The sequence below is a fragment of the Photinus pyralis genome, unplaced genomic scaffold, assembly GCF_008802855.1.
Source record: "Photinus pyralis isolate 1611_PpyrPB1 unplaced genomic scaffold, Ppyr1.3 Ppyr1.4_LG8, whole genome shotgun sequence".
In the NCBI taxonomy this organism is placed as follows: Eukaryota; Metazoa; Arthropoda; class Insecta; order Coleoptera; family Lampyridae; genus Photinus; species Photinus pyralis.
In genome coordinates this window covers 4,355,043-4,379,089 of record NW_022170819.1, presented here as the reverse complement: position 1 = coordinate 4,379,089, position 24,047 = coordinate 4,355,043, and the positions used below count along the sequence as shown (strand labels likewise).

The window sequence follows — 24,047 nt, the reverse complement described above, 5'->3', positions numbered from 1 at the left end:
CATTATTGATGCATTTACAGGTACGGCACTTCTCCGTTTTCGTTTCGCCTTCACTACACTCTCCGTTAGCTGTATCAGTTGGGGAGCTTCTCTTCGAACGTTCATCAAAATGACAATCTGCTTGCGTGCAAAACCAGTCGGTGATTCCATTTTGGAAGGTCATGCATTCGCATAACGCACAGTTTTCATGCTTGGTTTCGCCTATTTTGCACGTAGTGGCTAGAAGCAAAGCACCATTAATAATATGTTCCTATTTTAGGAGCTTTTTTGAGATAATGGGCGCAAATTTCAATCATTAACTGTGCAAGAGGGTGGAAAGTGCAAATAAAATCTACGCTTGGTAAAAGTTGGAGTATCTACCTTTCCTTAAGAGCTCATCGTGAGGATTGTAACAATCATACTGAGTGCAATACCAGTCAATGCTTCCATCTTGTAAACGCAAACAATCGCAAATCGCACATTCATCTCGCTTGGTCTCGCCTATGGTGCATCTGGGCTTATCTAAAAATAATGTATTTTTTACTGTCACTTCAGTTACTACTTGTGAAGATAAAGAAAACCATAATATGTTTATCAAAATTCCTCCTCTATTGTGCAACTTACCAGCAATCACCACAGCAAACATCCCCAAACACAATAAACCAACAGTATTCATCTTAGTATAAGGTGTCGAATGATAATGATGCCGTTAGACTATTAACTGGCTATTTATACAACGTGGTGGTGGCGGGTTATTGGAAGGGGAATTGGTTTCCAACCGTTCCATTAACCTATTTGTTATTTACCTCAATTTTCTATCTACACTTGAATTTTGTACATCGATGACGAGACACTCGGCTGGAAAAATTTTCGTATTGGTGCGTACACGACATATACACAGTTTTATTACGTTAGTTACAGTCGTTATCGATAACAAGGGTACTTATCATAGAATGTCGATGACATGGTATGGCCCAGTATCAAGTGTGCCTACTACAAATTGTGCTTGAAAGCGGGTCGTGAAAGGCTTTGCAAAACGCACGCCATTGATTAGCACTTATTTGTACCGATTTCAATTATCTGCAAATAGATACAGGTGTATAGTGCACCCTAAGTTTTGGGAAGTACTCATTTGTTGGATGATTTGCAAAAAGAGTTAAAGACATCCCAAAATGAATCGGCAGACACGTAAAGAGTATTTCAAGTATATTAATCAACTTGCCTTCAGGAAGGCCTAATAGGTTTTCCAGTGGAATTTGCTATAGGAATACCTATAATGTAGGTATATTATTCATAAATAACTACTTTTTATTACGCAAAATTCAAAGATCAAAGCGATGGAATTGTTAGGGAAGTCGATGATGTCTGTCTGTCTGCCTGTGAACACGATATTTGGCGAACGCTTAGACCGATTCGGTTCAAACTTTGTACAGTTGACCTATATGTCACATGTAACAAGCCTATTGAAAGTGGATCAAATTCACTGATCCCGTCGTAGGGTCACACTGCTCTGCTTCTGTTAAGGGTCAATTAAAAGAATCGATTAGCTATATACCAAGGTGGCTTTTCTACGACACATAAAAACAAGTAAAATTGATGGCTGTAATTATTTATAAATGACAAAAACTCCGCTACTCCGGTATTTACTTAATGCATCTGTACAGAGTGCTTCAAATTCGTGGCTCGCAATTGGGATCTCTGTAACGGTGAGAGATAGTGTTAGTTAAATGGGAAGTTGTTCCTTTTTGTAACTAAAAATCCACATTTCAAATTATTGAAAAATCTTTGAAAATAGCTTAGATCATCACCGAAAAAGGGAAAATGTCGAATTTCGTTTTCATTTTCCCCAGCTTAAGAGTGGGAAATTGCAGTTCCCGTTAGTCCCTTCTATGGCGAATTTTTTTTTAGAAGCTGAATTTCCATATCACGCTGTAGAAGTTACTACTTACTTCTTTCTTATGGACGCCCTATTGGATTGTTACGAATAATAGTAATAAGATCAAGGAAAGAAAAAATAGAGATTGAAAGTGCCCTCTGCTAACATACGATTTTCGTATAGTGGAGGGCACTCCGTACCCTACACACCTCCAGGTGCCGAGCCTCCTGTTTGTTATGCTTGATGGACCCTTTTAAAAATGGTAATGTATTCTTCGTATACTCCGTACCTCAGACCTCCCGGTGCACAGTCTTGTGATGTTTTTATGATGGACACTTTTTTTAGCTATCGGAACTAACTTTATTTTTAGCGTATTTTATATATTGTTTGCGTTTTGTCCGTCCGTCCGGACCCAATTCTGCCGTTTTGAACTACTTCTAGGGGAATGGTCCCAGAGTCCTGGGATGTTGTGGACTAGGGAGCCTATACCTTGAAGGTGTGCCAGACGGCCATTAAACTTTACTGTCTTAAAGCCCCCCCCCCATATGCATGCCTCTAGTGGTGTCAAGTAAAACTTTTGAAAATTGGAGGAGGGTGGGTAAACATCCGATCTACCCTTCATGGTACTCTAATGAAAGGTCTCAACCCTGGTCTCAACGAAAGGAATTAATTTCTACCAACCATAGTTCTCCTGCTCGACCTCTTATTGTGATCGGATATATTCCCTTATATCTCATTAAAGGCAAGTGGTATACTCCCCAGCAAAAGAAATATTCAATGTCTCTTTGTATGTTAGAGTATGTTTCATGCACCCTTTTAAAAACATTGTAATGCTAAGGTCGTTAAATATTATTGAAAAGAAGGTAGAACCGGGGGGTTTGGGGGTATAAGAGATTGAGATTCTGCGAAAAAAAGACTACCCATAGAAGGTGCTAACGGGAACCGTCCATTTTCGACCGTTTAAGCTAGGGAAAATAAAAACGAAATTTACATTTTCAGTTTTTCCGTGATATCAGATTTTTCAAAAATTTCAAATGCATTTTTTTAGTCACAAAAGGGGACAACTTTGTCCCCATTTAACCTACACTGGTAGCGTTTTTCCTATGAAATATGAAGTAAAGAAAGGGCCCATACCTGAAAACATTCTCTGGTTTTAAAGAATTCCCCAATTTGTCGACCATGATCGTAGAAAGTACCCAGGACGCAAAAATGTACTGTGTTGATTACGAATTTTGCAAAATTCTCACTAATTTTTGATTTTTACATATTTATTATGAAATGAAGAGGTTCACTTGCCGCGTAACCATCCCTTGTTTTCTAAAAATCTTGCAAAATTCGTAGGCTATATTTTCCCATTTCCTATTAAATATACACTAAAGGAGTGGCCTGTATGGGGAAACTTCCCCTTGAATTTATAAATTCCTCAAAAGTTTGTCGACCATTTTTGCACTCTTCTTATTAAGTATGAATATAAAAAGTGAACATGTACTCTGTCTATTAGGAATATCTCAAAATTTGTCAATCACTTTTTGCTTCTTACTTATGCATTTTGAAATGAAAAAGTAAAAAATTTTCGCCCGAAGGAGAGTCACTTTAGCGCATTTTCCATGCAATCATCAGTACTTCCCAAAAGGTCATACAACAAACTATTTATGTGTACAAAAGGAAATATGTTAACGCATAGAAAGTTAGCATTGCGCAGTCTGCGCATGCGCACACTTAATGTTTACAATAGGCGATGTGTTTGCCTTTATTAGAAGCACAAGCATATGTGGTTAAAAGTTAAAAGTAATATAATTTAATAGTATATTAAGTAGCAAGAGATTAAAAAGAGTTTTTGTTCCTGAGAGATGGTTTAAAGAGGTTTGCCGAGGGCTTTAATATTTTTACGGGAACAAAAACTAGTTTATTCCAGTGTTGCTTAAACTATTTTTTCCAATACCGACCAATTTAAACTAGGATTTAAATCCATTTTTCAATTAATTGTTCACAAAAAACAAAAATTTTCCGGGTTTTTACAATCATAATAATTACGATCATTATTAAACAAACTTTTCACAATTTCAGTGTTTTCTTTAACGTTCCTTCCCTACTGTGCTTCAGGTCAAAGCGTTGTCTTCAACTAACGTAAGGGGGCCCTGCCTTAGATGTTTTATCACGTGCCACTTTTCAAATTTAAGCGGGATCTTGTTTAGTTTTAGAGTGAATAGTCATTCGGGTGGCCATTTTTAATCGTTGCCGGGTTTATTTAATTTCCGTGTTCTTGTATAGTGTGAAGTTAGCGTAGAACCTGGGGGTTAAGTACACTACACCTCTAAGGAGAGATCAACAATACGTTACCTTTTTTAACCTTTTTGTTGACATGAAAGAGCAGAGTAATACTATGTTGTCTAGCTAATAGTGCCAAACTTTCTATACAGTATAAAGTACAGTACAACGAAAGTAGTAAATTTATTGTGATGCAATGAAGGTGACAGTTATGATAATATGGGCGTTAAACTTTCATGGGCCGTCCTCATGGAAAACATGAGTCGTAACAAGTCCGCACAGGGTTCGTGTCTTTGTTTAATTATTGATGCATTTACAAGTACGGCACTCCTCTGTTTTCGTCTCTCCTTCTCTACACTCTCCTGTCGTTATATCAGTTTCGGATCCTTTCCTCGCAATCTGCTTGCGTGCAAAACCAATCGGTGATTCCATTTTGAAAGGTCATGCATTCGCATAAAGCACAGTTTTCATGCTTGGTCTCGCCTACTTTGCACGTATCCTCTAAAAAATGAATCATGCCATTGGTATAATGACCGTAAATATTTTGCCTCTTGTTACTGGCACAGAACAAGTTCGTCATTTGTGTTACATTTAAAGTTAAACCTACCTTTCCCTAAAAGCTCATCATGAGGATTATTGCAGTCCCAGTGAGTGCAATACCAATCGATGCTTCCATCTGGAAAGCGTAAGCAATCGCAAATAGCACATTCTTCTCGCTTGGTCTCGCCTATTGTACATGGGGACTTATCTACAAAGAAGAGAATTAGTAATTTTTATCGTGCTTAAATACTAAGTAATAAAACGCTCATCAGTGGTAATCGTTTTATTAATGGTGAAATAGAAATGTAAACAGAATTTCACTGCAAAAAATAGAAGTTAGAAGCTTCATTTTGAGGTATTCTACAAGCTACTCCATGAATGTGAAAATCGAGTTCGTCAATTTTGTGCAAACCTTCAACACTTACCAGCAAGCACCACGGCAAACAAGCATAAACACACTATCGCTACGGTTTTCATTTTGATTTGAAGTTTAGAACTGTAATGACATCGTTAGGGTATTCACCTTCGATTTATACATGGCGTAATCGCTTTTGGAGGGAGGGAATCACTATCCCATTTGTGTTATTTGTCTACCGATACTTGAATTTTGTACATCGATGACGATGGTGTTGGCTAGAAAAAGCCGAGTGTATTGTTTACTTGATTTTTACTACATTAGTTACAATAGATAACGACAATTCGATGAAGTGTACCTACTCAGTAGAAAATGTTTCTTGAAAAGTATCGATTTGTCCCTAGTTGAAATGATGGTTTATGCTTAGACGATAAGAGGTCATTTATAACCACTTATACTTTCTTGAAAGAAATTTCGTGCAGACAAATTGGTTTTACCTTGGCACTATGTTGGTGCATACAATCAAGATCCGAAAAACTATTACAAAGAATTGATCCAAATCATTGAATCTGAATAGCTTGAAAATGTTCCGTGTAAACTACTGGATTTCGATCCGCGATTAGATTTAATTATAAGAGAATTCGCTTTATTATTAATTATTTTCTAAAAATGTGTTCCTCAAAAAATCGCTCGTGATGTGGCCCTAAAACAATGAATAAATGAAATGTTCTCATACTTAAACTGTGAAGGAGTAGGTAGCCATCTGAAAACTACTTCTATTATTTCACTCTCATAATTGTATTGTGTAAATACCAAATTCTTGCAAAAAAAATTTAATGCACACATGTAAATCCCATCCGGTCAACATATCCCTAGGAAAAGTCGTTTAAGATAAATATAAATAATAAGAAGTGAAACAAAAACATATCTCAAGTGTTAACACTGTTACTCCTTTTCTTGGCATCGGTGGAGTATCTGGGAACAAAAACGTATGGTTCCTATATGCCAGACTTTCAGATTCTATCAAACACCTCGGGTAGTCTCTTCGCGAGCATAATTTTGAAATATTCCATACATTTAATTGGCATATGCGATTGCCAGCAGCTTCATTTTTTGATAATATAAAAGTCATTTGATTCTGATGATTATTTCCACTTGGGCTTTCCACGACTGCTTAATTGAAGTTCAAGGGTTCGCGTCCAAATGGATTGCATTATGTCTGTCCTTCATGTGTGTTGAGGATCATTTGGGACGAATGTTGTCCCAAAATCTCTCTCAGGAGGAGTGATCATTAATTAACGACGTGTGCGAGTTGGTCTAGTTATTAGTCAAGTACCTACAACTTGGAGTACGTACACTTGATATACATAAGGGTGTACCCATGGTCGACATTGTTATCACATTGTTGATAACAATATTGTAACTAACGTAGTAGAATGATGATGACGTGTTCGACTAATACTAAAATCGCGCAAATAAAATACTTGACTATTTTTCCAGCAAACTATCGCGTCATCGATGTACAAAATTCAAGTATAGTTCGACATAGCGTTTCCCTTGGAAACGAACCCACCATATCCAAGTTGTATAAATTAACCGTTGACACTTTAAACAATATCATTACCATTCCAAGCTTTGAAGTAAGATGAAGACCACTGTTCTATTCTGTTTGGCGCTGTTTGCCGTGGTGCTTGCTGGTAAGTAATTTTGCTTCCCTGTGGGATACTGTATCAGTGTAAGAAATTATCACTGATGAATTTGTAATGACAGTTTTCCATTCTTTACCTTCAGAAAATATCCGAAGTGAAACATAGTAATAGAATGCATTCCTTTTAGATAAGTCCACATGCAAAATAGGAGAGACGAAGCGAGAAGAATGTGCTATTTGCGACTGTTTACGTTTGCAAGATGGAAGCATCGATTGGTATTGCACCCAATATGATTGTACCAATCCTCACGAAGAGCTCCTAAGGAAAGGTGGGTCCTCTTAACATTTACTTTGGCAGGAAAAAATTCCTAGATTTTATTTGCACTTTTCACTTTATACCCTAAGTAAGTAGCTTATTTGTAAAGTAACTAAAAAAAATGCCCCAATTATAGTGTTTATAGAGGATGTACACATTATTAAATTTTATTTTTTACAGAGCCCACGTGCAAAATAGGCGAGACCAAGCATGAAAACTGTGCATTATGCGAATGTATGACCTTCCAAAATGGAATCACCGATTGGTTTTGCTCACAAGCAGATTGTCATTTTGATGAACGTTCGAAGAGAGGCTCCCCAACTGATACAGCTAACGGAGAGTGTAGTGCAGGCGAAACGAAAACGGCGAAGTGCCGTACCTGCAAATGCATCAATAATGAAACAAAGACACGAACAATGTGGACTTGTCACAACTCATGTTTTCTAAGAAAACTTTTCATGTAATTTAAAAACTTGCTTTCATCATCATTACACAATTATTTATTACATTTTCGCCTTTATTTTATATCATAATAAAATTTGTCTTTATTATATACACTATAATATTAATTAGAACCTTTTCACAATATTGCCCATTTCCCAATACCTCTTCCATGATACCCAGCAGCAAAGTTTGTTGATAGTGTCGTTCCAGAATCATCTTGGTTTTAGGGGGCATCCAAACCATATTTTCTTTTTTCTGTTTTATATTTTTTTAATACTCGCTGCTTGCTATTCTGCTTTGGCTGTTTCATTACGTCTATTGTTGCCAAGTGTTTCCCCAATGTTTGTTCTTTGATTTGTATGTTAGTAACCTGCGATTTCTTTCAAATGTAAGTATTGGCTTGCTACTTATGTTACTTTGTATAGTCAATTCAGCGCAATAAATGGCAAGTATGCAATGTGCCTTAGGCGCGGTTCCCACTGAAGCGATGCGTTAAGCGATGCAACAGGAGCAATCTTTTATCGCCCGATGCAACTTTTATCTTCGCAACACTCCAGTGCACACTGGAGCGATAATGTAGCCTCTAGGATAAGCAAAAGAGCAGTTGTTTTGATCAGTCGTCATGAGTTCCTCAGAGCGCTACTGCGAACTATGGAATCTGCCCAATTGTATTGGCTCCATCGATGGAAAGCATATTCGCGTAAGGGGCTTTAAGCTTTTCAGCTATTTGTTTCCACGTAACACCTGTCAAATCAGTCCTGCTATAACTTTTCAATGCATAGTTCCATAAACACGCTTTCTGCTCCACCAATTTCACGAAGGAAATAGAGGATTGCACGTCTTCTTGCTGACCCGGCATGATTAATCGGACGTGTCGAACGATATGCGCTCAAAGCGACCCGGCAGCTATGTCTCTCGTCCCGACGCGACTCCGATAATTATCGGTGTAGTATCGCGATCGCTCCAGTGTGTACCAGATAAGTTGCTTCCATTACGTTTGCACGATTATGAGTGATCGGTGTCGAATCAGGATCGGGTTGCTTATCGAATCGCCTGTTGCATCGCTTATCGTATCGCTCCAGTGGGAACCGCGCCTTAAAAAAACAACCAACACCCATCTATGTAACCTGAACTGGGAAGAAGATGTGATTTTTGTTTATAGTTTGGTGCTGCTGAATTTTCGCTTTTACTAAGGTTAATGTAAAGTAAATGAAGATTTAAAATGATTGCCAAAAAATGCAGCCTGTGTTCTTCAATTTAAACACTTTGTATGCAGCCATCAGCAAAATAAAGTCCCCTCTTACTACAGTCATGGTGAATCGAATGAAGGCTTGAACCCTGTTTCAAAGAATTGCAGTGAATGTGCTTCAATTTTTTACACTTTGTTAACGTTTGATATATTAGACAATCAATCAAAATATTTTATGACAAGCATGAAACCTTAAATGGGACTTTCTGCCCTTGCTGCTATTGAAGGCTTGGACATTTTTTTCCAAGAGCAGCAACTTATGTGATTACATATTTTTTTAAATTTATTAAACATTTTTGATACATTTAGGTTTGATACTGTAGCAATTTTCTGTGTTTGATTGAATTTAATCAAAATATTTTATAGCACTAGAATCAGTACACTTCTAAATACAATTTCTTCCCTTACTACGTTTACGGTAAGTTGATTGAAAGCTTGAAACTTCTTTAAAAAAATAGTAGGACGTGTGTTCCCATTTTTTTGTTTAAATTTTGGTGCTTTTAGATTTTATATTATTAGTTTGTCATTGTGTAAAACTCTTAAAATCTTTTTTCCTGTAAGTACATTATTTTGAAACTTACATTACATAGGTAATTAGCTTCACTTTTACAGCATGCTTCCAAAAATTATTGTAAATTTATTCAACTTCACTACAATTTAAATGTAAGTAATTACTAATAAGATTTGTACTCTAAACTTAAAGCTATTGCTATACAAAAAATGTTATAGCCACAATTTTCAGAACCTTCAGTTTTCAAAATTTTCTTAGGCGCTTTTTAGAGTTTTTGTAGAAACTTCTTATAATCCTCTAAACATTTTTATGGGAGCCCGAAAATGGTGAAAAACAATTGAATTACGCTTTACTACCACAAAGCCTTTTGAGCAGCGAAGAAGAAGTTTTATGGTGTCCAAGTGTTGTTCTAAAGCCGCCATAAAGCAACTCGCCTTCTTAATTTTCAAATGCAACTGACTCTTATAGAATCTTTATTACTCTCATTGACATGTTTTCTATATCAAGTGGTAGGTTTAACTTCTTCTTTTATGTATAACTGTTCCAAAGAACTTAATATTACGAAAGATGAGGTCAATTCTTTATTTTCTTTAATAGAAAAATACAAATCTTATTATTATGAGATGAAGGTGACAATGTAATAAATAATTGTTATGATATTGAGATCACTTCTTCAGAATTCCGTGAGCCGTCTTCATGGAAAACATGCGTTGCAACAAATCCACATGGTTCGTGTCTTTGGTAGCCGTATCAGTCTTAGAACGATCATCAAAATGACAATCGGCTTGTGTGCAAAACCAGTCGATGATTCCATTTTGGAAGACCATACACTCGCATAAAGTACAGTTTTCATGCTTGGCCTCGCCAATTTTGCACGTGGGTTCTAAAAAAGGAACACTTAGTAAAGAGTAAATTTGTTGGGATAATTGGTGCCTTCTTTTAGTGAATTTACAAATAATGACAAAGTTCATTATCAAACACTGCTTATGACTGGAATAGTATGAGTTAGAGTGGGTGCCTACCTTTCCTTAAGAACTCATCATGGGTACAATCATACTGGGTGCAATACCAGTCAATGCTTCCATCCTGCAAACGTAAGCAATCGCAAATAGCACAGTCTTCTCGTTTCGTCTCGCCTATTTTACAAGTGGGCTTATCTAGAAGGAATTATTATTAATATTTATCATTTCTAAACTATTGACTAATGACAAAAAACTACAGGAAAGTGCTCACTAGTTGTTTTTTAGTGCAATACTATGAGGAACTATATTGTACGTGTTAAAGGTAATGTCACCAAATTGGTGCAACGTTACGACACTTACCAGCAAGCACCACGGCAAATAAACCCAAACAAACTATAGCAATAGTCTTCATTTTGCTTTGAAATTTAGAACTGGAATGATATCGTTATGGCTGTTAATCTTCCATTTATACCTGGTGAGTTTGCCTTTGGAGAGAGGATATCACTTCCCATTTGTGATATTTGGCTCTAGTGTCTCCCTACACTTGAATTTTGTACATCGATGACGAGGCTGTCGGCTAGAAAAAGTCGAGCACTTTGTTTATGTGATTTTTTATGGTCGTTGACATTGTACTACGTTAGTTACAACCGACATCGATACAAGATAACCATATTATCTTTGTAAATTCCCGTTGGTAGTCATCCCTGAAGTGCATATTAAGTGTACCCACTATATTACTACAACGGTTTCTTGACAAGTATTATGTTTTTGGATTAGATGAAGGTTTCATGTGAAACAATTTAATTTTGCATCAAGAAGCTTTCATGTACGCAAATTGTTTTTTTTGTCACAGTGCATACAGTAGGTAGGTACAGCTTTGTCTAACCGAAATCCAAAAAATCGAGCGTAATGATCGAATTGAAATCATCATTAGGTTCAATAGGATCCGAGTTCAGTGTCATGATATGTGATTTGTCCCACCTTCACTTTCTATACACAAAAAATTGCCTCTCCGCAAACTAATTTTCAAGAACATTGCTCCTCATAAAGAGATCACTTGTCGTTCTGCTTGATTTCTCGGGGGGGGGGGGTGTGGACAAATCATGTTAGCTTAATAGAAGTTGGTATGGTATAGTATAGGTAGAAGAACAAACTGCGTAGGTACCTATATCACGTGGCGGGTTTGGATATTTCCATGGGCTTTTATGTGAAATCATTGAATTTATAACTATCAAATTCAATGGTGAAATGTTGTGTGAGATGAGCGAATTACGTTCGTAACATTCATGCAATTATCGTTTAAGTGCATTTGGAGTGGTAACAACTTAAAATGATATCATCTATCACGTAATTGTTTCGTGAAAAAAATATTCTTGTTGTGCATTTTACATACACTACAATTTTAAGTACGTTGCCTGTCAATAGCTTTACATAGCCGTGGATTTGAACACTCTTTCAAATTTTGAATCGCGTCTTGAGTAGGGGGGTCACATGGACTACATTTTTCCCTTCCTTCCGCTCCAATCCGCAACTTTACCTACCCTTAAATTCCCGTTCTCTGACTGAAGACTGAAGAGGGTCAAACAATCCTGAACAGGCCGCCTGGCGTCTATGTAGTCAGGGATGTCGGAGGAATGAAAGACGATTACCTTTTTTCTTTTTCCTTTCAACGTTTTGCAATAAGCGAGAAAACTATTATGCCACAAGTTGATTAGCTGAAGACAATACTCACATATTACCAGAGCTGGGCAGTATTTGATTTTGTAAATACTTTACTCCAAAATTCAAAGGGCTGTAACTTTTGAACTTGGAACTGTTTGAAATTATGGATTCTACAGGCCACATTCTATAAGAACATTTTTTTCCGAGTCGATCTGAGACAATTTTTTTTTCGGGCCTTAAAAAAATGCAGTGTATAACCTTCCTTTTTTACCAAAAATCGACTACACCAAAATTTCTCGAGAAACACTTTTTCTTATTAATTTTGGTGCGTAGAATCCAAAACAATTCGTACTTTTTGATCAGACTTCTCAATAAAAAGTTATGGACCAAAAACCAATTTCGAAAGAAAATTCAAAAGGCTGTAACTTTTGAACTAGTAGCCCAATCTTGGAACTGTTTGAAATTATGGATTCTACAGGCCACATTCTATAAAAAAAATTTTTTCCGGGTCGATCTGAGACAATTTTTTTTGGAGGCCTCAAAAAAAGGCAGTGATTAACCTTCCTTTTTTACCAAAAATCGACTACACCAAAATTTCTCGGGAAAACACTTTTTCTTATTAATTTTGGTGCGTAGAATCCAAAACAATTTGTAGTGTTTCGATCAGACTTCTCAATCCAAAGTTACTGACTAGAAACGTCAAGATGTTCATATTTCAAATGTCAGGCATTTTCAGAAGATAGGGAAGAAAGATTTGCTCCGTTAAGCAATAAGTTCGGTGCCCGTGTAGGGGCGGGAAAGAATACCCCTACTGCAGAGACACTGCATGTCGTAAGAGGCGACTAATCTATGGCGTGTTGAGTCACTTGACTTGCACAAATAAGTGTGCCAATAAGATTCGAGTTACATAAATCTTCCGGTTATTGTTTCTTCCCTAAGTGGCTGTAATGAAATTTAAAATAATTACATAAGATCTCAATATAGGGAGTTAGTAATAAGGCACACCTCATTGTATTTTATTTTTGATTCCTTAGGATCAGATATTTTTCCTAAAATTTTCTTAGGACCTTTGGATCACCTCAATATCCTTTTGATGGGTTCCTGTGAGAATGCTTTTCTAATGTTTTTTAAAGTTTGTAAAGATGCTTTACATAGGAACCTTAAGTTTGCAAAATTTTCTTACGCGCTTTTCAGAGTTTTTGTAGGAACCTCTTATAATCCCCTAATTATTATTAAAGGCTCCCATATTACCTGAAAAATACTGTCCCAAGCTCAACTCGCTCAAAAACAATTGAATTAAACTTTACTAGCACAAGGTTTCGCCTCTCTAATAACATCACTATCCTTGTTAATCGGTAACGGTAATAAGTTACAAATCTAGTTGCAATAAACAATCAAACAGGGTATGGTGAGAGGTTGTATGACCCAACTATGCCAGTGAAAATTTGTCAGGTTCTGAGAGCAGTGAAGAAGTTTTGTACTGTTGAAGGGTTTTTTTTACAGCCTCCGTAAAGCATCTCGTCTTCTTAATTTTCAAATGCACTTACCTCTTGTAAAATGTTTGTTGCCCCCATTGCACGGTTTTATCAAAGCAAACATTAAAGAGTAATTAAAATTGGATATCTTTTGAGGGCTGGGAAGCTTTAAAGGTTCCTACTTTTCATATGTTGCAATAGTATCGCAGAGTTTGAAAATCTGGAACTCATCCATGATTTTAACCATTTTAAGCCATGTGAGCCTTTAGTCTTACAATTGCTCTAACCTCTTCTTTTAAGGGTAGCTGTTCCAAAGAACTTAATATTACGAGAGACGAATGAAGTCAATTTTTTATTTACTCCAGTATAAAAATACAAATCTTATTATTATGAGATGAAGGTAACAATGTAATAAATAATTGTTATGATATTGAGATCACTTCTTCAGAATTCCGTGAGCCGTCTTCATGGAAAACATGCGTTGCAACAAATCCACATGGTTCGTGTCTTTGCTAGCCGTATCAGTCTTAGAACGATCATCAAAATGACAATCGCCTTGTGTGCAAAACCAGTCGATGATTCCATTTTGGAAGACCATGCACTCGCATAAAGCGCAGTTTTCATGCTTGGTCTCGCCAATTTTGCACGTGGGTTCTAAAAAAAGGAACACTTAGTAAAGAGTACATTTTTTTGCGATAATTGGTGCCTTCACTTAGTGAATTTACAAATAATGACAAAGTTCATTATCAAAAACTGCTTATGACTGGCATAGTATCTATGAGTTAGAGTGGGTGCCTACCTTTCCTTAAGAACTCATCATGGGTACAATCATACTGGGTGCAATACCAGTCAATGCTTCCATCCTGCAAACGTAGGCAATCGCAAATAGCACAGTCTTCTCGTTTCGTCTCGCCTATTTTACAAGTGGGCTTATCTAGAAAGAATAGTATTATTAATATTTATCATTTCTAAACTATTGAATAATGACAAATAGAAATAATTACTACAGGAGATTGCTCACTACTTGTTTTTTAGTGCAATACTATGAGGATCTATATGTGTTAAAGGTAATGTCACCAAATTGGTGCAACGTTTCGACACTAAACTTACCAGCAAGTATCACGGCAAATAAACCCAAACAAACTATAGTAATAGTCTTCATTTTGTTTTGAAGTTTAGAACTGTAATGATATCGGTATGGCTGTTAATCTTCCATTTATACCTGGTGAGTTTGCCATTGGAGAGAGGGTATCACTTCCCGTTTGTGATATTTGACCCTAGTGTCTCCCTACACTTGAATTTTATACATCGATGACGAGGCTGTCGGCTAGAGAAAGTCGAGCACTTTGTTTATGTGATTTTTTTATGGTCGTTGACATGTACTACGTTAGTTACAACCGATATCGACATAAGATAACAATAGTATCTATGTTGGTAGGCATCCCTGTAGTGCATATCAAGTGTACCCACTTATGTATTACCACAACGGTTTCTTGACAAGTATTATGTTTTTGGATTAGATGAAGGTTTCATGTGAAACAATTTATTTTTGCTTCAAGAAGCTCTCATGTACGCAAATCGATTCTGCTTTGGCACAGTGCATACAGTACAACTTTCTGTGAACCTACGATCAAAAGTCGAGCCTAATGATCGAATGCAATTCACCTTAATATTCAAAAGGATCCGAGGTCAGGATTAGGATTTGTGTTTAGTCCCACTATTACGGTCCCAACATTCACACAATTGTCGTCTAAGTGCGCACATCTACCTTGTATAATCGTGACATAAACGTTTGGAGTGGTAACCACTTAAAATTGTATCAACCATCACGTAACTGTTCCATGAAAACAAAACACACTTGTGCATTTTACTTAAACTACAATTAAGCCTCTGCATTTCCATAATTTTAAATAGTCGTGGACTTGAATCACGTCTTCAGTAGGTACCTTTTTGGAAATATTTATTCAAGGGTTACGTGGACTACACTTCCTACGGTGAACAATTTAAAGCTAAAGACAATACTAATATATTACACAAATTGTCTTATAAATTGGTTACAAGTCACTAGCAATAACTAGTCACGCATTCTGGAATGGTTTAATAGCAATTTCTTATACACACTATACTGGCTTTTTAAGAATTTTTTCTTGTATAGTGCCACCAAAGGGTTCTTCTCTGGCAGTGCGTTCATCCATGGTGATACTTTAAATTGGAGAATAAGGATTACCACATTTCCAATACAGCTTGCAAAGATGATCCCTACAGTTGTAGACAATTTCTCCTCCAGAAACTTGGTTCCACAAGGAAACTCGGACACAAGAAATTTCGGCTTCTAAAGATTTCCCTCAGATTTGTCACAAAAGAATGAAGGAAATGCAGTGCAGGTTGGTTCGTCCGGTGCAAGCATTAATCATAACTTACCCCTGGAATTTTTCCTCCTAAGAAAAGAAAAATACGTATATTCGGCCAAAGAGTGATAATATTTTGCTTCTACGTCACCAGGCGAACCCGGAAGGTTTCTCGTTAGTATCTCTACTCTGACATCTTTGGAGTAGCAGTGATCGTTAATAAACGACGTGCGCTTTGCAAAACATTTCAACGAGTTCGCCTTGTTATTAGTCAAGTACATTGTAGGTACACTTGAATAAAGGTATATTCCCATTGTCGAGATTGCTATCACATTTTGATAACAATTGTAACTAACGTAGTAAAATGTCGATGACGTATTCGAATAATACAACTATCACGCAAACAAAATACTTGACTATTTGTCCAAGGGACAATCCCGTCATCGATGTGCAAAATTCAAGTATAGGTAGGCATTAGAACATTTCCCTTGGAAACGAACTCACCACCGCCAAATTGTATAAATTAACCGTTGATAGTTTAAACAATATCATTACCGTTCCAAGCTTTTAAGTAAGATGAAGACTACTGTTGTATTCTGTTTGGCGCTGTTTGCCGTGGTGCTTGCTGGTAAGTTGCATGTAGTACAGGAATCTTACTTCCTGGTGGGATACTGTCGCAGTATAAGCAAATATCAATGATGAATGTGTTGTGGCAGTTTTCCAATCTTTACTTCAGAAAATAACCGAAGTGAAACATATTAAAAGAATGCATTCCTTTTAGATAAGTCCACATGCAAATTAGGCGAGACGAAGCGAGAAGAATGTGCTATTTGCGATTGTTTACGTTTGCAAGATGGAAGCATCGACTGGTATTGCACACAATATGATTGTACCAATCCTCACGAAGAGCTCTTAAGGAAAGGTAGGTCCTCTTAACTTTTACTTTGGCAGGAAAAAATTCTTAGTTTTTATTTTCACTTTCCACTTTATATCATAAGTAGCTTCTTTGTAAATTAACAAAACAAATGCATCAATTATCCCAAAATGTATTGGTAGAAGATGAAAATATTACTAAATTTTCTTTTTTTAGATGCCGCGTGCAAAATAGGCGACACCAAGCATGAAAACTGTGCTTTATGCGAATGCATGACCTTCCAAAATGGAATCACCGATTGGTTTTGCGCACAAGCAGATTGTCATTTTGATGATCGTTCCAAGAGGGGCTCCCCAACTGATATAGGTAACAAAGGCAGGATCGACGTGGACTTGTTATAACACATGTTTTCCATGAAGACGGCTGACGGAATTCTGAAGAAGTGATCTCAATATCATAACAATTATTTATTACATTTTCGTCTTCATTTCATCATAATAAAATTTGTATTTATTGTACACTATAATATTAATCAGAACCTTTCCACAATATTGCCCATTTCCCAATTGCTTCCTGCTCACTGCTCTTCATTACACCCAGCTGCAGTGTTTGTACGACATTGTCGTTCCAGAATCTGCTTGGTTTTAGGGAGCGTCTAAACCATTCTTTCCTCTTTTCTGTTTTTTTTTTAAAATACCCGCTACTTGTAGGTACTTCTTCTTTTGCTTTTGTACCCTTTTCGACTATTGTATCCAAATGTTTCATCCGTGTTTGCGCTTTGCCTAGTTTATGTGATTATCTTGCGATTTCTTCAATATTGTCGTATTGGCCTGCTACTTATATTACTTTATATGCCCAATATAGTACAATAGATGGAAAGTATGCAGTAATTTCGTGCTCTTACCTTATTAACTTGTCACCTTAAAAAAAAGAAGCAGCATCAATCTATGTAACCAAAGGTGGGAAGGAAAATGTGATTTCTTTGATAATTTAGTGCTAAGTAGGATTTTTCGGTTTTACATGTTAAGTTTAAGGTAAAAGAAATGCTTTCAAATGTTTTTTAAAAAAATTTAAAAAAAAAACCACCAATTGCCCATTTATGAAGCCATCGGTAAAATAACCATCAACAGTAGGACTTTCCCCCTTTACTATAACCATGGCGGATGAAGGCTCGAACCTTTTTTTGAGAATTGTAGTGTATGGTCTTCCAATGGTCTTCACTTTATTTAAACTTTGATATCAATAAGACTATTTTATAATACGAGCATCAAACACTCCAAAAAGCGCTTGAGTAGCAGGACGTGTGCTTACAATTTTGTTTAATTTATTAAACTTTTGATACGAAATATTTAGGATGTTGAGCAGTAACACTCCCCTAAGAGCGATTTTCCGCCCTTACAGCGTTTATGTTAAAGCAAGACATTGCAGTGTGCTTTCTTCATTTTTTTCCACTTTACTTAACCTGTGATGCGTTTCGACCTGATTTAATCAAAATATTTTATGGGATTAGTATCAGCAAACTTCTACGAAGCATTTTACGCTCTCACTACGTTTATGGTAAGTTGATTGAAAGCTGGAAACTTTTTTCAAAAAATGGTACGGCGTGTGCTTTCATTTTTACCACTTACATGCTTTACAATAAAAACTTTAAGATTTTCATATTCCAAGGGCCAAGCACTTTCGGAAGGTAGGAAAGAAACAGTTGTCCCAATATGATTTGTCTTTCGTTTTAAATTCATTACGTACCCGTACAGGGGCGGGAAAGAATACTCCTACTGCAGAGACATTACATGTCGTAAGATGCGACTAATCAACGGAACGGTGCTGACTTGCACAAATAAGTGTGCCAATATTTTTCTTCCCTAAGTGACCGTAACGAACTTTAAAATAATTACATAAGATGTCAATATAGCAAATTAGTAATAATAATAAGGCACCCCACGTTGCATTTTTGACTCCATAGGATCTTATAAGACTTTTTTCCGTGAATTTTCTTAGGACCTTTGGATCATCTAAATATCCTCTTGGAATTTGTTAGTATTTTCTGAGTATCTTTTTAGAACCCCATTAGAACGCTTTTGAAATGTTTTTAAAAATTTCTAAAGATGCTTTACAACCCATATTAACCCAACTTTCAGAGCCTTCAGTTTACAAAATTTTCTTAGTAGCTTTTTAGAGTTTTTGTAGGAATTATCCCTTAATAGTTGTGCTATGGTGTCCAAGTGTTCTTCTAAAGGCGCCATAAAACAGCTAGTCTTCTGAATTTTCAAACGCACCAACTCATCCATGGTTTTAACCATTTTAAGTAATGTGAGGGCTTAGTCTTACAATTGCTCTAACTTTTTATTTTACGGGTAACTGTTCCAAAGAACTTAATATGTATTACGAAAGACGAATAAGGTCAATTTTTATTCATTTTCTACAATAGAAAAATACAAATCTTATTATTATGAGATGAAGGTGACAATGTAATAAATAATTGTGATATTCAGATCATTTCTTGAGAATTGTGTGAGCCGTCTTTATGGAAAACATACGTTGCAACAAGTCCACATGGTTCGTGTCTTTGCTAGCTGTATCAGTCTTCGAACGATCATCAAAATGACAATCAGCTTGTGTGCAAAACCAGTCGATGATTCCATTTTGGAAAACCATGCACTCGCATAAAGCACAGTTTTCATGCTTGGTCTCGCCAATTTTGCACGTGGGTTCTAAAAAAGGAATATTTAGTAAATTTTTTGGGATAATTACACCTTTTCCACTTTTATTCGAGAAACTATAAAGTTAATTTGAGAAAGTATCAATTGTATTTGAGAATAGTAAAATGTATTTGAGAAAACAACAAATGTAGTTCAGAATAGTGATTTGTATTTGAGAAGGCATCAAATGAATTTGAGAGTAGTAAATTGTATTCAAGAAATGGTAAAATGTATTTGAAAAGATATCAATTGAAAATGAGAAAAACAAAATCCCATGTATAACATAGCCTGATGCTGCTGCTGCTGTTGGCAGTATGTACTACTACTACTACTGTATGTAGTCCCGCAACAGCCTGTTGCGGGACTACATACAGTAGCGGAATTATAAAAATTTGATTCTTAATATTACAATCTGAATTCTGAAATACAATTAACGACTTCTTAAAATTAAATGATACTTTCTCAAATACAATTGACTATTCTCAACTACATTTGTTGTTTTCTCAAATCCAACTGACTATTCTCATCTACTTTGATGTTTTCTCAAATACAAGTAACAATTCTCAAATACAATTTACAACTTCTCGAATAAAAGTGGAAAAGGTGTAGTGCCTTCTGTGAATTTACAAATAATGACAAAGTTCATTATCAAAAATTGCATATGACTGGCATAGTATGAGTTAGAATGGGTACCTACCTTTCCTTAAGAACTCATCATGGGTACAATCATACTGGGTGCAATACCAGTCAATGCTTCCATCCTGCAAACGTAAGCAATCGCAAATAGCACAGTCTTCTCGTTTAGTCTCGCCTATTTTACAAGTGGGCTTATCTAGAAGAAATTATTATTAATATTTATCATTTCTAAACTATTGACTAATGACAAATAACTACAGGAAAGTGCTCATAAGTTGTTTTTTAGTGCAATACTATGAGGAACTATATTGTACGTGTTAAAGGAAATGTCACCAAATTGGTGCAACGTTTCGACACTTACCAGCAAGTACCACGGCAAATAAAGCCAAACAAACTATAGCAATAGTCTTCATTTTGCTTTGAAGTTTAGAACTGGAATGATATCGTTATGGCTGTTAATCTTCCATTTATACCTGGTTAGTTTGCCTTTGGAGGGAGGGTATCACTGTCCCATTTCTGTTATTTGGCTGTAATGTCTCCCTACACTTGGATTTTGTACATCTATGACGAGACTACAAAAAGTCAAGCACTTTGTTTATGTGATTTTTATGGTCGTTAACATTTTACTACGTTAGTTACAACTGCTATCGATAAAAGATAGCAATACTATCTATGTACATTCCCGTTGGTAGTGCATATCAAGTGTACCCACTACAGACGGTTTCTTGAAAAGTATTATGCTTTGGGATTAGATGATAAGGTTTAATTTTCTTCACGCAGCTTTCGTATAGGGAAAATAATTTTGTCTTGGTAATCTATTGGTGCAGAGATCTGTGACCTACGGTTTGGAAAAATCTTGATGATTGAATTCGAATAATGATAATGATCCAAAGGATCCGAGATCAGAATTTGTAACGTAGGCCCAGGTGTCCTAATTGAAATAATGAAGAATAACTTAAAATGAGTAAGAAAACATTTGCATCCATTTGAAGCACGGTCCTCTCGTACTTTTAATTCCCTGAAGTCCACGTGAATAGCCCCTACACTGGAGAAGTTTGTATAACATTGAATAACAAAGAGCAAGCACTGCTATTTCCATTTGTTATTAGGCTGTACTTTGTGCGGGATGAAAAATAAAAGTTTGTATGCACCTCAGGAAGTACTCTATATTTAACCCTAGGGCGGCTTACGATTCCTCGGGCCAGAGGCCCTCGGGGTCTGTCGCCCTCGGCATAAATATCGCCTTAATGCCCTTGATGCATAAATAACTATTATATAGTCTCGAAGTATTCTTCATCTTCATCTTTGTTCAAGGGTTACATGGACTACGTTTATCCTATGCTTCGCAATCAACGGGAAAAAAACCCAAGTTATCGGTAGGTAACCCGATTAATTTGAAGTACTTGCCATGGCCGATTATCTGAAAACAATACTCATATATTACGCAAATTGTTACTGGTTACAACTGGTCGGCAGCAATTAGCATCTTTTGCAATTAAAGAGTGTTTATCAAGCATTGCCTTCATCCATGTCGGTGAGTTACCTTTTATCCCCTCCCTTGAGACCATTCGTTCTGATTCCCCAACAACCTGATACTATTTTGAAGTGTAGAATAAGAGTTGTAAGCAAATTCGCCTCGGTAAATTCCTCCACAAGGACATCCAAAGATTTCGCTCGGTAGAGATTGTCTTTCTTCTATAAAACCAAGGAGAGCTCCCCAAAAAAATTATTAATTATATTTTCCCATACACATCACAAGCCCAGAACGAAGATTTCTCTCCGAAAAGTTCGTTTTGGAATGTTCGCATCTAAGAACCTTACTCGAAATGCCAATTCGCTTTTAAGGAAGGTTCAGTTACGAAAGCTTGTTCCGAAGGGCATTCAGAGTGGATACAAGTGATCACTAATCGTTGGCGTGCGTTTTGTAAAAATCTCAACGAAGTCCTAGTCCAAAATATTGGAACAAGTACAGTTTGAAGTGGGCACAATTGATGCTGTTATCATACTGTAACTAACGTAATATAATGTCAATGACGTTTACTCATTAAGTAATAAACAAAATACTTTACTGCTAGCCGATAGGCTCGTCACCGATGTACAAAATTCAAGTGCGGACAGAGGTGAACAACCATAATTGCGAATTACGTACAGTTGAAAAACGATCCCCCACTCTGCCACCCTTGCAGACCGTATAAATCGCCAGCTAGAGAGCTCATGAGATCATTAACGTTTCTATACCTTAAAGAAAGATGAAGACTGTTGCCTTGTTGTGTTTGGGGTTGCTTGCCGTGGTAGTTGCTGGTAAGTGTATTTTCTACCTTGAAAAATACCTGAACTAACAAAAATGCATTCCTTTTAGATAAGTCCACATGCAAAATAGGCGAGACAAAGCGAGAAGAATGTGCCATTTGCGATTGTTTACGTTTACAAGATGGAAGCATTGACTGGTATTGCACTCAGTATGATTGTAACAATCCTCACGATGAGCTCTTAAGGAAAGGTAGGTACTCCAACTTTTACCACTTCCTACACCATATTTATTGATGATGGTAGTGTTGTCATTTACAACTTAGCAATTTTCTCTCCAAAAATGCTCACAAAATATCCTTTTTCTAGATGCCAAGTGCAAAGTAGGCGATACCAAGCACGAAAACTGTGCACTATGCGAATGTATGGCCTTCCAAAATGGAATCGTCGACTGGTTTTGCACACAAGCAGATTGTCATGATGGCGATCGTTCAACAGGAGAGTGTAAAAAAGGCGAGGTGAAAACGGAAAAGTGTCGTTCTTGTAAATGCATCGGTGTTGAAGCAAACACTCGAACCAAGTGGGCTTGTTACAACTCATGTTTTCCAAGAAAACGTTTCATGAAATTTTAAACCAAAATGCGCCCATTGTCACTAATTATTTATTACATTGTCGCTTTCATTTCATAATTAAATTTGTATGTTATTATACGTTGTGTATCAATCGTAATCTTCCTACCATGTTCGCCATTTGCCAAGGCAAAGATATCGCATATTTTAGACATTTTCCTTGCCTTAATGCAAGTAAATTTTAGACATTTTCCAATCCATATCATGTCATAGAACTAATTATCGGGTGGGAAAACATTTTTCCTCTGGAGGGTAGATTGGTCCCCTTTAACCTCTGAATCTGCAATTTTTGTCTTAGCAGAAGCGTTTCTTATACATTGCTTGATTTTATAAAAGTTGTTCGTGCCTGTTACAAGCATAATTGTAGTTATAATTTTACCCCTATCTTTGGAGGGTAGATTCGTATCTCTGAATCTGAAATATCTGTCTTGGCAGAAGTGTGTTTTATAGATTTCTTGATTTTCTAAAAGCTGGTCCAGCCTGTTACAAGTTACAAACATAATTGTAAAAGTTACAATTTTACCCCTACCTTTAGAGGGTAGATTAGTCCTTTTAGCCTTTGAATCTGCAATATCTGTCTGAGCAGAAGTGGGTCTTATATATTGCTTGATTTTATCAAAGTTGTTTCCGCCTGTTTCAAGCATAACTGTAGAAGTTATAATTTTACTCCTATCTTCGGAGGGTAGATTGGTCCCTTTAGCCTCTGAATCTGTAATAGCAGTCTTGTCAGAAGTGTCTGTTATTTTTTGCATGATTATATAAAAGTTTTTCCAGCATGTTACAAATTTAATTGCAGGAGTCATAATTGTACCCTATCGTTGAAGGGTAGGTTCGTCCCATAAGATCCGGATTTGTAAACGGTCTCTTTGCAAAAATGGTCGTTATATTTAGAATGTGTGCCCTGTTACTAAAGTAATTATAAAGGAATTATAGTAAGGGGTAGGTACTTTGATATAATTTTTGTGATTTTGTAAGATTTTTGCATGCGTTCGTAGTTTTCATTACGCTTATATGCGTTTTACACCCTTTTTTTGTGGATAAATTCATAATTTGGAATAATTGAGCTGGTCAACTGTAATATTTGAGAGTCAGAATCCGAATCTCAAGCTACTTCAGCCACATTCCAAAACAGCCCTATCTTAAAGCAAAATCTGACAGAATAAAGACGTTACATGGAATAGTGAGTGGTTGTTGGCATTTTGTTAGGTTTCTTCTGTTACAATAATAAAAGTTGTCACCTCTAATTGCTTTTGATGAGGCACATAATCATGCTTACACCACAAGTACCTAATCCTTTTGATAAGTACAAATAATGATCTAGCATAATAA

The 24,047-nt window shown here is 36.4% G+C and overlaps 6 protein-coding genes across 6 annotated transcripts; 2 read left to right on the top strand and 4 right to left on the bottom strand.

Moving 5' to 3' along the window:
- Positions 1–4,291: 4,291 nt before the first annotated feature.
- On the bottom strand, positions 4,292–5,233 carry LOC116177570 (serine protease inhibitor I/II-like). Its single transcript, XM_031496560.1, has 3 exons — positions 5,089–5,233; positions 4,731–4,871; positions 4,292–4,624 (listed from the first exon to the last, which is right to left on the bottom strand). Exons 1-3 carry the CDS (start codon positions 5,138–5,140, stop codon positions 4,497–4,499), a joined length of 321 nt encoding a protein of 106 aa, XP_031352420.1. The 5' UTR covers positions 5,141–5,233; the 3' UTR covers positions 4,292–4,496.
- A 1,304-nt stretch (positions 5,234–6,537) lies between these two features.
- On the top strand, positions 6,538–7,551 carry LOC116177623. The gene is made up of 3 exons (XM_031496632.1): positions 6,538–6,715; positions 6,855–6,995; positions 7,163–7,551. Exons 1-3 carry the CDS (start codon positions 6,664–6,666, stop codon positions 7,444–7,446), a joined length of 477 nt encoding a protein of 158 aa, XP_031352492.1. The 5' UTR covers positions 6,538–6,663; the 3' UTR covers positions 7,447–7,551.
- Positions 7,552–9,820: 2,269 nt separating this feature from the next.
- LOC116178042 (serine protease inhibitor I/II-like) lies at positions 9,821–10,634 on the bottom strand. The gene is made up of 3 exons (XM_031497311.1): positions 10,509–10,634; positions 10,209–10,343; positions 9,821–10,069 (listed from the first exon to the last, which is right to left on the bottom strand). The coding sequence occupies exons 1-3, from the start codon at positions 10,558–10,560 to the stop codon at positions 9,852–9,854; spliced, it is 405 nt and encodes a 134-aa protein (XP_031353171.1). The 5' UTR covers positions 10,561–10,634; the 3' UTR covers positions 9,821–9,851.
- A 2,990-nt stretch (positions 10,635–13,624) lies between these two features.
- On the bottom strand, positions 13,625–14,460 carry LOC116177650 (serine protease inhibitor I/II-like). The gene is made up of 3 exons (XM_031496671.1): positions 14,396–14,460; positions 14,085–14,219; positions 13,625–13,939 (listed from the first exon to the last, which is right to left on the bottom strand). Exons 1-3 carry the CDS (start codon positions 14,445–14,447, stop codon positions 13,722–13,724), a joined length of 405 nt encoding a protein of 134 aa, XP_031352531.1. The 5' UTR covers positions 14,448–14,460; the 3' UTR covers positions 13,625–13,721.
- A 1,504-nt stretch (positions 14,461–15,964) lies between these two features.
- LOC116177709 (serine protease inhibitor I/II-like) lies at positions 15,965–17,092 on the top strand. The gene is made up of 3 exons (XM_031496761.1): positions 15,965–16,261; positions 16,415–16,555; positions 16,724–17,092. The coding sequence occupies exons 1-3, from the start codon at positions 16,210–16,212 to the stop codon at positions 16,906–16,908; spliced, it is 378 nt and encodes a 125-aa protein (XP_031352621.1). The 5' UTR covers positions 15,965–16,209; the 3' UTR covers positions 16,909–17,092.
- Positions 17,093–19,000: 1,908 nt separating this feature from the next.
- Positions 19,001–20,447, bottom strand: LOC116178317 (serine protease inhibitor I/II-like). Its single transcript, XM_031497780.1, has 3 exons — positions 20,204–20,447; positions 19,904–20,038; positions 19,001–19,218 (listed from the first exon to the last, which is right to left on the bottom strand). Exons 1-3 carry the CDS (start codon positions 20,253–20,255, stop codon positions 19,001–19,003), a joined length of 405 nt encoding a protein of 134 aa, XP_031353640.1. The 5' UTR covers positions 20,256–20,447.
- Positions 20,448–24,047: the final 3,600 nt, after the last annotated feature.

What these genes read in the sequence shown, in the direction of transcription:
- LOC116177570 (XM_031496560.1), bottom strand. Translation starts at nt 5,140, where the DNA reads ATGAAAACCGTAGCGATAGTGTGTTTATGCTTGTTTGCCGTGGTGCTT. An exon ending in GTTTGCCGTGGTGCTTGCTG is followed by an intron (nt 4,872 to 5,088) that starts GTAAGTGTTGAA and finishes TCTTCTTTGTAG; the next exon opens with ATAAGTCCCCATGTACAATA. An exon ending in TGATGAGCTTTTAGGGAAAG is followed by an intron (nt 4,625 to 4,730) that starts GTAGGTTTAACT and finishes TTCATTTTTTAG; the next exon opens with AGGATACGTGCAAAGTAGGC.
- LOC116177623 (XM_031496632.1), top strand. Translation starts at nt 6,664, where the DNA reads ATGAAGACCACTGTTCTATTCTGTTTGGCGCTGTTTGCCGTGGTGCTT. An exon ending in GTTTGCCGTGGTGCTTGCTG is followed by an intron (nt 6,716 to 6,854) that starts GTAAGTAATTTT and finishes CATTCCTTTTAG; the next exon opens with ATAAGTCCACATGCAAAATA. An exon ending in CGAAGAGCTCCTAAGGAAAG is followed by an intron (nt 6,996 to 7,162) that starts GTGGGTCCTCTT and finishes TATTTTTTACAG; the next exon opens with AGCCCACGTGCAAAATAGGC.
- LOC116178042 (XM_031497311.1), bottom strand. Translation starts at nt 10,560, where the DNA reads ATGAAGACTATTGCTATAGTTTGTTTGGGTTTATTTGCCGTGGTGCTT. An exon ending in ATTTGCCGTGGTGCTTGCTG is followed by an intron (nt 10,344 to 10,508) that starts GTAAGTGTCGTA and finishes AATTCCTTCTAG; the next exon opens with ATAAGCCCACTTGTAAAATA. An exon ending in TGATGAGTTCTTAAGGAAAG is followed by an intron (nt 10,070 to 10,208) that starts GTAGGCACCCAC and finishes TTCCTTTTTTAG; the next exon opens with AACCCACGTGCAAAATTGGC.
- LOC116177650 (XM_031496671.1), bottom strand. Translation starts at nt 14,447, where the DNA reads ATGAAGACTATTACTATAGTTTGTTTGGGTTTATTTGCCGTGATACTT. An exon ending in ATTTGCCGTGATACTTGCTG is followed by an intron (nt 14,220 to 14,395) that starts GTAAGTTTAGTG and finishes TATTCTTTCTAG; the next exon opens with ATAAGCCCACTTGTAAAATA. An exon ending in TGATGAGTTCTTAAGGAAAG is followed by an intron (nt 13,940 to 14,084) that starts GTAGGCACCCAC and finishes TCCTTTTTTTAG; the next exon opens with AACCCACGTGCAAAATTGGC.
- LOC116177709 (XM_031496761.1), top strand. Translation starts at nt 16,210, where the DNA reads ATGAAGACTACTGTTGTATTCTGTTTGGCGCTGTTTGCCGTGGTGCTT. An exon ending in GTTTGCCGTGGTGCTTGCTG is followed by an intron (nt 16,262 to 16,414) that starts GTAAGTTGCATG and finishes CATTCCTTTTAG; the next exon opens with ATAAGTCCACATGCAAATTA. An exon ending in CGAAGAGCTCTTAAGGAAAG is followed by an intron (nt 16,556 to 16,723) that starts GTAGGTCCTCTT and finishes TTCTTTTTTTAG; the next exon opens with ATGCCGCGTGCAAAATAGGC.
- LOC116178317 (XM_031497780.1), bottom strand. Translation starts at nt 20,255, where the DNA reads ATGAAGACTATTGCTATAGTTTGTTTGGCTTTATTTGCCGTGGTACTT. An exon ending in ATTTGCCGTGGTACTTGCTG is followed by an intron (nt 20,039 to 20,203) that starts GTAAGTGTCGAA and finishes AATTTCTTCTAG; the next exon opens with ATAAGCCCACTTGTAAAATA. An exon ending in TGATGAGTTCTTAAGGAAAG is followed by an intron (nt 19,219 to 19,903) that starts GTAGGTACCCAT and finishes TTCCTTTTTTAG; the next exon opens with AACCCACGTGCAAAATTGGC.